Source organism: Rhincodon typus, chromosome 39 (assembly GCF_021869965.1).
Source record: "Rhincodon typus isolate 14 chromosome 39, sRhiTyp1.1, whole genome shotgun sequence".
NCBI lineage: Eukaryota > Metazoa > Chordata > Chondrichthyes > Orectolobiformes > Rhincodontidae > Rhincodon > Rhincodon typus.
In genome coordinates this window covers 10,051,627-10,064,227 of record NC_063370.1, presented here as the reverse complement: position 1 = coordinate 10,064,227, position 12,601 = coordinate 10,051,627, and the positions used below count along the sequence as shown (strand labels likewise).

The 12,601-nt window shown below is 46.4% G+C and overlaps 2 protein-coding genes and 1 long non-coding RNA gene across 7 annotated transcripts in view; 2 read left to right on the top strand and 1 right to left on the bottom strand.

Moving 5' to 3' along the window:
- Positions 1 to 8,112, top strand: part of LOC109925485 (reticulon-1-A-like) — a 44,173-nt gene extending 36,061 nt beyond the window's left edge. For all 5 annotated transcript variants that reach the window (XM_048618273.1, XM_048618276.1, XM_048618272.1 and 2 more), the window contains 4 exons: positions 3,563 to 3,632; positions 4,962 to 5,008; positions 5,428 to 5,486; positions 6,146 to 8,112. In XM_048618273.1, the coding sequence (XP_048474230.1) occupies positions 3,563 to 3,632; positions 4,962 to 5,008; positions 5,428 to 5,486; positions 6,146 to 6,188 (219 nt within the window). In that variant the 3' untranslated portion in view covers positions 6,189 to 8,112. The remainder of the gene's footprint in view (positions 1 to 3,562; positions 3,633 to 4,961; positions 5,009 to 5,427; positions 5,487 to 6,145) is intronic.
- LOC125487297 overlaps positions 5,923 to 12,601 on the bottom strand; it is a 55,370-nt gene continuing 48,691 nt past the window's right edge. Inside the window, exons 2-3 of the long non-coding RNA XR_007265784.1 lie at positions 8,540 to 8,629; positions 5,923 to 6,180 (exon numbers count right to left, since the gene is read on the bottom strand). This is a non-coding gene — a long non-coding RNA (uncharacterized LOC125487297). The remainder of the gene's footprint in view (positions 6,181 to 8,539; positions 8,630 to 12,601) is intronic.
- The window catches only part of capn12 (calpain 12), a 46,822-nt gene continuing 45,458 nt past the window's right edge, over positions 11,238 to 12,601 (top strand). Inside the window, exons 1-2 of the mRNA XM_048618271.1 lie at positions 11,238 to 11,580; positions 12,043 to 12,112. Coding sequence (XP_048474228.1) covers positions 11,332 to 11,580; positions 12,043 to 12,112 — 319 coding nt within the window. The 5' untranslated portion in view covers positions 11,238 to 11,331. The remainder of the gene's footprint in view (positions 11,581 to 12,042; positions 12,113 to 12,601) is intronic.

Below are 12,601 nucleotides of genomic sequence, written 5' to 3'. Positions count from 1 at the left end.
TAACACTGGGGTACAGCATTAGTGGGGACTAGCCTGTCACTGTATAACAGTGGGGTACAGCACTAGTGAGGACTAGCCTGTCACTGTATAACAGTGGGTACAGGACTGGTGGAGACAGGTCTGTTGCTGTGGATAGCAAGAACTGCAGATGCTGGAGTCAGAGTCAATACAGTGTGGAGCTGGAGGAACACAGCAGGTCAGGCAGCGTCATAGGAGCAGGAAAGTCAACATTTCGAGTTTAAACCCTTCATCAGGACTGGTGAAGAGCGTAAACTCGAAATGTTGACTTTCCTGCTCCTGTGATGCTGCCTAACCTGATGTGTTCCTCCAGCTCCACACTGTATTGACTCTGTCGTGTAGATGACTAGGGCACTGTACTGGTGGGCAAGCCTGCACTGCATAACATTGAGGTACAGTGCTGGTGGGGACAGGGTCTGTCACTGTACAGCACTGGGATACACTACTGGTGGGGACAGGTCTGTCGCTGTATAACACTGGGGGACAGTGCTGTTGGGGACAGGTCTGTCACTGTGTAACACAGGGCACAGTACAGGTGGGGACAGGTCTGTAACTGTAAAACACTGGCATACAGTACTGTTAGGGACAGGTCTGTTGCTGAATAACACTGGGGCATAGGACTGGTGGGGACAGGTCTGTTGCTGTATAAAACTGTGGTACAGGACTGATGGAGACAGGTCTATCAATGTACAACACAGGGTACAGTATAGGTGGGGACAGGCCTGTCAGTGTATGACACTGGGGTACAGGACTGGTGGGGAAAGGGCTGTCAACTGTATGACACTGGGGTACAGTACAGGTGGGGACTGATCTGTCACTGTATTATACTCAGGTACAGTACCTGTGAGGACAAGTCTGTCACTTATGACACTGGTATGTAGGACTGGTGGGGACAGGTCTGTCACTGTTTATCACTGGGGTACAGGGCAGGTCTGTCACTGTATAACGCTGGGGTATGGGCCTCGTGGGGTCAAGTCTGTTACTGGCACTGGAGTACAGTATTTTTGGGGACACGTCTGTCCCTGTCTAACGTTGGGCTATGGAACTCATGAAAACAGGTCTGTTACTGTATAAAAATGTGAAAACAAGTATTGCCTCAAGGTCTTGTTCTGATGTTAGCTGAAAAATCATCATTTGTCTCAATTTAACAAAAGGTCATTCCTGTTTTGGAAACATGACAAAGGTCAAGGGTGGTTCACTTTCTGCATAACAGCAAAATACTGCGGATGCTGAAAGTCTGAAACAAACACAGAGAATGCTGAAGAAACTCAGTAGAACTGGCAGCATCTGTCGAGAAACATACAGAGTTAATGTTTCAAGTTCTGTATGACTTTTCTTCAGAATTGGTTCACATTCTCAATTTGGTTCTTAGCAGGAGAATGTGGAGAGTAATCCTTAATGGCCCCTCCCACCCCCTCCACCTCTCTATCCCCCATCTCCCACCATCAGGAACCTTGGATCATCTAAATTTCTGCTGCTTGTGCCCCAACTGATCGATAAGTCCCATTCACAATCATTCATCTCCGTGTTCATTGCAGCTAGCTCCAAGAGAATTTCAACAGAGTATTCTGAATGAATCTCTCATATGTCCTCATCCGCATTTTCCATGGAGCGTTGGAGGTTGAGGGGTGACCTTATAGAGGTTTATAAAATCAGGAGGGGCGTGGATGAGGTGAATAGCCAAGGTCTTTTTCCTAGGGTGGGGGAGTCCAAAACTAGAGGGCATAGGTTTAAGGTGGGAGGGGAAAGATTTAAACGGGATCTAAGGGGTAACTTTCTCACACAAATGGTGCTGCGTGTATGGAATGAGCTGCCAGAGGAGGTGATGGAGGCTGGTACAATTACAACATTTAAAAGGCATCTGAATGGGTACATGAATAGGAAGGGTTTAGAGGGATATGGGCCAAATGCTGGCAAATTGGACTAGATTTATTTAGGATATCTAGTCAGCATGGACAAGGGTCTGTTTCCGTGTTGTACATCTCTGAGTTTAACTCAGGATTTGATCCAGGGCAGTGACCAGCAGCAGCCTCTGTGAAGAGTGAAACAGAGTTATAATGTTAGTTTCAGTTCTGAAGAAGAGTAATTCTGAACTTGAAACGTTAATTCTGCTTCTCTCTCCAGGACTGCCGAGTTTCTCCAACACTTTCTGTGTTTGTTTCAGTTTACCAGCATCAGCAGTACTTTGCTTTTATTAGAAATGAAAACCCACTTTATTTCTGTCCTCTGCAAAATCTGATAGTCAACTGTGTATTTCCAGGATGTTCCGTTTTCAGTTTGATTGCAAGATGCTCTGCTTTATATTATTTGACATAGCCCAGTTGGTACAGTACTTCATCGATCTGGAGGGCTTTGGAGAAGCTGAGGTTACTTTCTGTGGGACAGAGGAGGTGAAAAGCAGATATAGTGTAGAGGTAGTAAGAACTGCTGATGCTGGAGTCAGAGATAACAGTGTGGAGCTGGAGGAACACAGCAGGCCAGGCAGCATCAGAGGAGCAGGAAAGCTGACGTTTCAGGTTGGGACCCTTCTTCAGAAATGGGGGAGGGGAAGGGGGCTCTGAAATAAATTGAGAGGGGGAGGTCAAGCTGGGGAAGGTAGGTGGGATGGTGATAGGTGAGTGCAGGTAGGTAGTGCTGGGGATTGTTCAGTGGGATGGGAGGAGCGGATAGGTGCGAGAGAAGACGGACAGGTCGAGGCAGGGATGAGAGGGAGGGTTGGACTTGGGATGAAGCCGGGTGTGGGGAGATTTTGAAGCTTGTAAAATCCACATTGAGACCGTTGGGCTGTAGGCTCCCAAGGCGGAATGTGAGGTACTGCTCCTCCAGAATAAGGCAACCTAGATTTAAGACAGAGATGAGGAGAAATTTCTCAGAAGGGAATGAATCTGCGGAATTCTTTACCACAGAGGGCTATCAAGGCTGGGTCATTAAGTCAATCAACATCTTTTCTCTCCCAGCACTGTACACCACAACCCTACCCTCAACTTTAGCATAAATGCTGTCCCCTCCACACTTCACTTCAGCTCTGATTAAGAGTCACCTAGACTAGAAACGTTAGCTTGCTCTCTCTCCATTGGTGCTGCCTGACCGGCTATGATCTCCAGCATTTGTTGTTTTCATTAAGTGGATTCAAGGCTGAGAAAGACAGATTTCTAATCAGTAATCAAGGGATATGGAGGTCAGGCAGAAAAATGGGATTAAGGCTGATCCATGATCTCACTGAGTGGCAGAGCAGACTCAATGCAGACTGAATAGCCTCCTCATGCTCCTATAGCTTATGACCTCTTTCAGCATGCTGCCACAGGGCGACATTGGGCTGAATGGCTTCCTTGGTTGAATTCTGTACAATTCTATGATGGAGACATTGCAACCCTGCAGGAATAAAACAGTTAAAAGAAACCACACATGGAAGTGAATGTGCTGATCAGACTGGATTTCCAATTCAAAGTGCACAAGTTGGAACAGTGTGTCCCATTCAACAATTTTACTGGTTTCTCACTGTGGGAAAGATTAGCTGCTGAGTTTGTGTGTTTCTCTCTTCCAGTTCGGAGTGCTGCTGTGGTTGATGACATATGTCGGAGCCATATTTAATGGCCTGACCCTCACTATTCTGGGTAAGGAATAAGGCGCGCCTGTCGAAGTTACCAAATCTGTAAAGCCAGCCTGCAGGGTTGTTCTGGCTCCCACTCTGGCTCTGCCAGGAGCACACTCCCGGACTGGGAGAGGCCCGGAGTTTCTGTAAGGATTCTCCCCATTGACACATTTGCAGAGTCTTGGTCAAACAGCTTTGACAATGTGAACTGGGCAGCAGAAATCCCGGGGGGAGCAACAGAACTGAAACTCACTTAATGACAGACACAGCATCTGGTGTGAAACTGAATCAGTCAAGCAGGAAGAGCTCAGAACCTATCTTTGTCCTCTGCTGAGTAAACTGACCCCATGTAAGGTGAACCTGAACATGACTTAATTAGCGAAATGGGTCAGATAGAATTTACCACTTTACTCCTTTTAATGCTTTGCATTTAACATGGGTAAAGAACCAGGGAACTTCAGTGCATGTGCAGAGACTAGAGAAACTGGGATTGTTCACCTCAGAGCAGAGAAAGCTAAGGGAACATTTTATCAACATGTTCATTATGATGAGGAGTTTGTGATAGACCACGTTTCCACCTGGCTGGAGGGTCACTAACCAATTGGCCCAAATTGAAAATAATTGACCAAGAAGCAGAGGAGGAAAATTTATTTTTATGCAGTGAGTTGTTATGGTCTGGAATGCACTGTCTGAAAAAAATGATGGAAGCAGATTCAATAGGAACCAAAGGAAAAATTGGAATAATTCTTGAAGTGTAAACATATTGTAGGACTATCGGTAAAAAAGCAGGATCAGAGGGGACTGGGACTAAGTGGAGAGCTCTTTCAAAGAGCTGGTGTGGGGTCAATGGACCAAATGGCCTCTAACTGTGCTGTGAGATGATGTACTTGTACAATTGATGACCATGGGGATGAAAATTTATCAGGGATATGCAGGAATGTAGAGTTGAGGTTAAAATCAGTTCAGCTATGATCTTATTGAATAGTGGAACAGACTCAATGGGCTGATTGGCCTACTCTTGTTCATATGTTTGTATTTAAAGTTACTCTCAGTAACGATGACCACAACAAGGATCATTGGTAATTATTTTAAAAATCCATCTGGTTCACCAACATCTGTTTGGGAAGTAAATTAGCCATGCTTACCCGGGCTGGCCTACACGTGAATTCCTACCCATCACAATGGGTTGGCTCTTATTTGCCATCTGAAATGGCTGAGCAAGCCATTAATTCACTGGTTATTTGGGACAGGTAACAAATGCCAGCCTTGCCAGTGACATCCATGTCCCATGGACGAATAAAGTTTTTAGAAAACACTCCACATGCCGTGATTTGTTTTCTCTTGTTTTCAGCAACAGTCGCCATCTTCATTGTTCCTTTGGTGTATCGGAAACACAAGGTACGTATTGGAGCCACCTTCTCCACCTCGGCCTCCTGCCATTTACCAGATGTGTAAAACCTGTAAAGATTGACATATAGCAGGAGGTAGAGCTTGGCCTCAGTGCCATGAGGGCAACCATTGAGTAGCTGATTCCTTCCAATATCCCCTCGCTGGGTAGTGTGTGTCTGTGTGTGTGTTGGTGTTTGTCTGTGTGTATTTGTGTGTACGTCTGTGTGTATGTATTTATGTGTCTGTGTGTGTGTATTTCTGTGTGTGTCTGTGTGTATTTGTGTGTCTCTGTGTCTGTGTCTGTGTGAGTATGTCTGTGTGTGTGAATGATCTGTGCTGTATAAGGAGCTCTGGCTGTGTGATAAGAATGGCCTCCCCCTATCTTACTAACCTCTGTGACTTTACTGATATTTCCATTTCTCCATCAGGTTCACATCAATCAGTACCTGGGGCTGGTGAGAGGACAGATCAAGGAATTCACAGCAAAGTACGCTTCTCTTTATTGGCTTCAGATAATGGTCTCTACTATCCATCTCCCCCACTGCCCCCCAACCTCCTCCCCCCTGCCCCCCTCTCTCCCTCCCCTCCCCCCCTGTTCCCCTCCTCTGACCCCCTCCCCCATTGACCACTTTCTCCACTGTACCCACCCTATTGACACCCATCCCCCCGCTGACCCCTTCCCCCACTGACCCCTACCCAACTGACCCCCTTCCCACTGAACCACTCCCACTGACCATATTCCTCACTGAACCCCCACATTGACACTTCTCCCCGACTTTCGCCCTTCCCCACTGACTCCCCTCCCCAACTGACCCCCTGCCCCGCTGACACCCTCCCCTACCGAACCCTACCCCATTGAACCCCACTCTCCCCCACTGAACCCCTCACTCCCCCATTAACACCCCTCCCCAATTAAACCCCCTTCCTCACTAACCCTCTCCCACTGACGCTGTCTCCTCCTGACTGTCCAATCCCCCTGACCCCTCTCCCACTGTACAACAGACAAACACGTTTGCTCACAAACCCCAGCCCCAGATGTTCTCCTGTGCGAGTTGCTGAGTCCATGCCAGTTAGGCCTCGATAGCCGGGAGCAGACCAGAGGAAGCTCCATCTCTCTTCAGTCGGTCTCTCTTTCTCTCTTCACAGGATCCAGGCCAAGCTCCCAGGATCCAAACCCAAAGCTGAATGAGAAAATCAAGAGGTGAACCCACAGTCACTGAGCAAACTCCTGGACCCACCAATGCAATTAATCTTTATAATCGAGAGTCTTAACCGCCCACAAGTCAGAGCACAGGGACCGAACATCTTTTTAAAAGGCTACATATGTCACTTGACCCAAGGGACAGCCTTTCAGATTAAGTTATCTTTTAATGCAGGACACAATCCTACTCCACCTGCTGGCCTCTTCACAACAGCGATACCTCACAGGAGCCTGGATGGAGTGTGAACATGGCTTTATTAGTTAATAAATTCAGAATTTAGCCTGAGGGGGCTGTGGATCTAGAGGAGGGGAGGGATGGGTATTGTAAGGAGGCCAGGCCTTGTGAGTGAAGGGAGTTAAGAGTTCAGGGAGGGAGTTATACATTGAAAAGCAGAGACAGGAGCTGTAGACAAAAAAAAAACAAAAGAACTAGGGTCTCTGCTGTTCGATATGATCATAGCTTATTTTCTACCTCAGCTTCACTTTCCCACCCACTTTCCACCTCCCTCTGATTCTATAAGAGGCCTTATTTATACTAGATATTGGAGCATCCTTAAGCCTCTGAGGTACAGTGCTGGGTGACATCTTTAGGTAGAGGGTGGTTAAAGTATAGAGTTGTAGGATGAGGGGATCAGGCAGAAGGGGTTTAGGGTGTAGAGGTGAAAATGCTCCTTCAGAGGCACTGAGTCACCAAACATGGAATTATCATTTACAGCCAGTGGTTTGAAAGGTTCAAGATTTACACAAAACCTCTCAGTCTGAAAACTTCTCATCCCTTTTATTTCTTCGACGGAACTTGGGTATCAGTGGCAAGGTCAGCATTTGTGGCCTATCCTAGCTATGCTGGTGACTGCTGCTGTGGGGGGTCTGGAGTCACATGTAGGCCAGACCAGGTGAGGGTGGACAGATTTCCTCTGCTTAAAGGGACATTAGTGAACTGGATGGATTTTCACAACCATCAATAGTTGCTCACTAGGACTCGCTTTCAGTTGGGATTTCAACCCACACCCCCAAACCCTTCTACTGTGCTACTGGATTGCTAGCCCAGGGATGATCCCACTATGCCGGCCTCTCCCCTTAAGAGCTTTATGTTTCCGTATGGATAACCTTTGAGGGTGGGTTTGGCTGTGAGACCCTTCATGTCTGATGTCTTGCTGTCTTGGTCAAACTTGAGAAACAGCCACATGAATATGTCCACCCAATGTTCATGGAAACACCAACCCTCAAAATGTGACAACTGTGAGAGACACTGGGGCGAAAAAGCCTGTATGTATTTTTTTTAATGGTGCTTGCTGCATATGAACTAAAGCATCAAAAATTATGATATATTACAAATGCTACATCTGCATGCAATTCCCATTAACTTTTCCTCCTACTATTTAATTGTGAAGTCCATGTCTCAAAGTCTCGGTAAACGATGTGACACTGTAATAGCATCCTTCCCCCAGTGGTGGTCCCTGCAGGCCTGACAGGAGGTCGGGATTATAACAGGGGAAAGGTCCCAGCTGTAGGTGACAGCACAAGGCAGGTGACTGTGAGCAGACTGTCCATCATATACCATCAAACTATAATTCAGTAATTAGCCAGGAATGTGATAGGAGCCAGTTCATGCCTGTCTCTTGTTGTGCTGCCAGCTAATGTTAAAGATCATGCTCAGCAATATCCTTGAAAAACACAGAGTTAGGAACTTATAATAGGAATTTAACAGTTGGAAATGAATTTACACAGGGAAGTAAATTACACTCCACAAGCTCTGGTTCTATAAACCCCACCTATATATCTTCTGAGAACATAAACTGACATTGTACATATACTTCTAAGTTAAACAGTGATTTACTTCAGTATTCTGCACTTTTTAAAAGTCATTCACAGGGTGAGGGCATCACTGACCAGGCCAGCATTTATTGCCCATCCCTAATTGTCCAGAGGGCAGTTAAGAGTCAACCACAATGATGTGGGTCTGGAATCACACGCAGGCCAGGCCAGGTAAGTCATGATGTGGAGGTGCCGGTGTTGGACTGGGGTGGACAAGGTCAGAAATCACACGACACCAGGATATAGTCCAACAGGTTTATTTGAAAACACCTGACGAAGGGGTACGCTCCGAAAACTTGTGTTTTCAAATAAACCTGTTGGACTATAACCTGGTGTTGTGTGATTTCGATCCTAGACCAGGTAAGGATGGCAGTTTCCTCCCCTAAAGGACAATAGAGACCCACAAGTTTTTTCCTGACAATCAATTCACAGTCATCCTTGACCTCCTAATTCCAGATTTTTATTGAATTCACATTCCACCATCTGCCATGGCAGGATTTATACCAAGATCCCCAGGCCATTACCTGGGTTTCTGGATTATAACAGATCAGCGATAATACCACCAGGCAGTCCATCATCTCCCCTGATTGCTGCTTCCAGTGTAGTCAGCCTTCCTGTGGGGAGACCAAACGAAAATGAGGTGACCATTCAGCAGAACACTTTGGTTCGGTCAGCAAACATGACCCAAGCATCCGGACTCCTGTCATTGGAACACTCCACTTTGCTCTCACCTTGACCTTGGCTTGCTGGGGTGTCTCAGTGAAGCTCAGTGCAAATTCACAGAACAGCATCTAATTTTTCAGTTGGTTACTTCACAGCCTTCTGAACTCAACAATGAAATTATTAATATCCGGCCATAATCTCCTCATTGCCATCCTGTCTCCTTTTCTTTGTGCGAACCGGTTTTGCCTGTTTTTTAGCTTTCAAAGGATGCCTCATCTAGACACTTCTTTTGTTTATTTCCACCCTCAGGTGTGCATGACTGATTTTTCTGACATTTAATCTCTCCTGTCTTTCATTTATTCACGGACCATTCTCTTATAGCTAGCCTGTTCTTGAACTATCAAATCTCGAATACTTTCTTATACTGACGAAACATTAACCGTCTTTTCTGCTAAGTATTTCCATTATTTTCTGACTTTTTTACCAATTCCCAGCAGCATTTTGCTCTTTCAACATAATCAAAAAGTTAAAACATTTAAAAGACACTTAGATAACTACATGAATGAGAAATGTTTGAAAGGATATGGGCCAAGCACAGGGAGGTGGGACTAGCTGAGTTTGGGATTATGGTCAGCATGGAATGGAATAGAATGGCCTGTTTCCATGCTTTATGACCCTATTATTGAAAAGTTAAAAAGTATTGCTGTGAGCACTTTTGGCTTGTGTCCAGATTAGAATATAACATAAAGAAATTTGATCCTTCGCAACACGCATGGCTGATGAAAGAATTTTATGTTACTCTATAGTCATGCATCACAATGGAAGGCAGTGATGCAGTGGTAATGTTGCTGGTCCAGTAACCCTGACGCCCAGGTAAATGCAGTGGAGCCATGGGTTCCAATCTAACCATTGAGTGGGTGGAATTTAAATCTGAATCGTAAATCAGAAATTAAAATGGTAGCCACAGTGACTGTGAAACTATTGTCAATTTATTGTAAAGCTATCTAATGCCCCTAAAGGGAAATATGCTGTCCATATCTGGTCTGGCTTACATGACTCCAGTCCCCACAGCAATTTGGTTGGCTCTTTACTGCCCTCTGAAATGCCCAAATAAGACACTCAATTCAAAGGCACTTGGGAACGGGTAATAAATGCTGGCTTTGCCAGTGTGAAAGAATAAAGGGGAGAGAAATGATCTCCTTTGGGATTTCTCTGGATTACTCCAGTGGTCACAATAATCAAAATGCTTTCCAAAAGCTTGTAAGCCAGTGAATGCTGACACCAGGCACAGGAGACTGACACATGCACTAAATCTCAACCACAATCTGACTGCTGGGGTGGCTCAGTTTAGTAATGCACCTACCTCTTTGTGAGACTCTCTGCCAACTGCAGAGTATCTGGGCATTACCACACCGACGTTGCTACACGCAAATTAGTCACTGTGTTTCTGACAGCTTACAAGATGCAAAGTGGGCTGCAGTGGCAGTGTCCCCATCTCTGGTTCAGGAGGCCCAAGTTCAAGAGGTGTGAAATAAGAATCTCTGAACAGGTTGATTAGAAAATCACTACAAGATACAAAGTTCAGTGGGATGTCCTGCAATGGTAAAACTTGCTATATCAATGCATTGCTTTTCTATTTGGAAGATACGTTTTTCTGAATAAAATTGTGGCTAACAATATCTCACACTGGCTAAGAGGGAGGTTCAGTTTTTCTCTGACGGTTTCAACCTCACTGCCTCTTACTGTCTGCAGATCCTCAGCAAGTTATATCATTTTAATTTGCAGCAGCTTCAGGAAAGGAGGTGAGGAGGAAATCTACTATTTTGAAATGTGTCACTTTTGATCACAGTGGGGTGTTGCTAGCCAATTCATTGGGCCCTGTGCTCTATTGATCAAGTCTGAATTTGTTAAAGAACCTATACCTGCATCTGAAACAGTGCAATAAAGGAGGTTTTCCTCAACAAGCAGTGTGTGACTTATATCTCAACACCAGTACAAGACCAGAGAAGGAATGGGAAGAAGGGAAAGTATGAGATAGTGGGAGGGATAGTGAGATGGTGAGAATGTGAGAGGGAGTACAAAAGAAAGGAAGGGGTGAGAGAGAAAAAGAGGGAAGGTGCTGGGGGAGAAGACAAAAGGGAGAGGAAGGTAACAGAAGGAGACAGGGAGGGGCAGTAGAGAGAGGGAGGGAGAGACGGAGAATAAGAGGCAGGGACAAGGAGACAGAGAAGGCAGGGAGGGAAGGGACAAATAATGAGAAAGGGAGGAACAGAGAATGAAAAAGAGGGAGGGCTGAGGAGGAGGAGGGACAGAGAGAGAGAGGGAAGGAAAGAGACGGTGGGGAAGAGAAAGGGAGGGATTTGAGGAGAGAAGGGAGGAGGGACTGGGGAAAGGAATGGGGAAGGGAGAGGAGCAGAGGGAGGGAGGAGCAGATAGAGGGAGGGTCAGACAGTGGGAGGGAATGAGGGAGGCAGCAAGGGACGGGAGGAGTAAGGGAGAGGGAGTGACAGGGAGGGTGGGGCACAAGGTGGGAGGGACAGAGAGTGGGAGGGAGGGACTGGGGATTGACGGACGAAGGAAAGCCACAGAGAGAGCGGAGTCAGCAGGGAGCTAGTGATTTGGAGGGGAGCTGGGCAGGAGCAGAGGCAGGACGATGGGGAACACGGACTCGGGGATGCTGGAGGACACTGACCCCTCTCTCCTAGAGGAGCCCAAGGTCCCTCCCGTGGCGACCGGCCCCGGTAGCCGGGAGAACCCGCTGCGGTTCCAGGGTCAGGACTACGAGCAGATCCGGAGCGAGTTGCTGCGGGACCAGAAGCTTTTCGAAGATCCCAAATTTCCTGCAGCCGCGGAGTCTCTGGGATCAGTGAAGGAAACGGGGATCGAGTGGATCCGAGCCAATGTAAGATCAGGTCGATCAAAGTGGGAACCAGGGAAGACAGACTGGGATGGACTGAGGGAACAGAGAGAGAAAAGTTTGTGAAAGTTCAGGGACTTTGTTCCTCAAAGTGATCCTTGCCCTTCCCAACTATCCCAGACTGGAAGATTCCAGACAGTACAGTGAGAGCAAAACACCAAAGACCTCCTTACATTCTCTCATGTGTTGTGTGTCCTTTTCACATAGCATTAATATCAGTATCTACAGGGGGTCCCAGGGGGGAGTGTGTCAATATTGACAGAGGGTCTCCAGGGAGTGTGTCAGTATTTACGGGGAAATGTACAGAACCTTGGAGCTAGTTGTGGTACCACTATGGAATTTACATGATTTTGGACACTCTTCAGCTATGTAAACGTCTATGGAAGTCTGAGATGTTTGCAGATAGCAAAGCAAGTTTGAAACGTTCAATGTTAATTCAAATTGCAGGAACTGTTTACAAAGCCCCGTTTTCTTCTGGATTCGTTTAGCCGCACAGATATTCGCCAAGGCATACTCGGTGAGTGTCAATCCCTCTCTGTGAATCTTTCTCTGCTCCTTAACGTTGCTACTCGCACTGGCACAGCCGGGAGTTCCGGTTCATTCCTTGGGAAATATTGTTTCGTTTTACTCTCCAGCGTGTACCTGGATGGATAAGATCACAGAGTACACCACGAAATTCAAAGGTACAAGGTGAAAGAATCATTTGATTGACTTCCTGGTCCCCAGCACCACTCGGGACAATAAATTGAAATAAGTGTCATAAAGCTGGCCTGCTGTTAGCTTAACCCTTCAAGGTGAGCCTGAAGTGTAGTGTAGCCCGGGGGTAGTGTAGAAAGTTTTACTGTGTTTTAACCCTGTGCTGTGTTTGTCCTGAGAGTGTTTCATGGGACAGCGTAGAGGCAGCTTCACTCTATCCAATCTCAAGCTATCCCTGTCCTAGGAGTGTTTGACGGGACAGTGTAGAGAGAGCTTTACTCTGCCTCTAACCCTATGCTGTCCCTGTCCT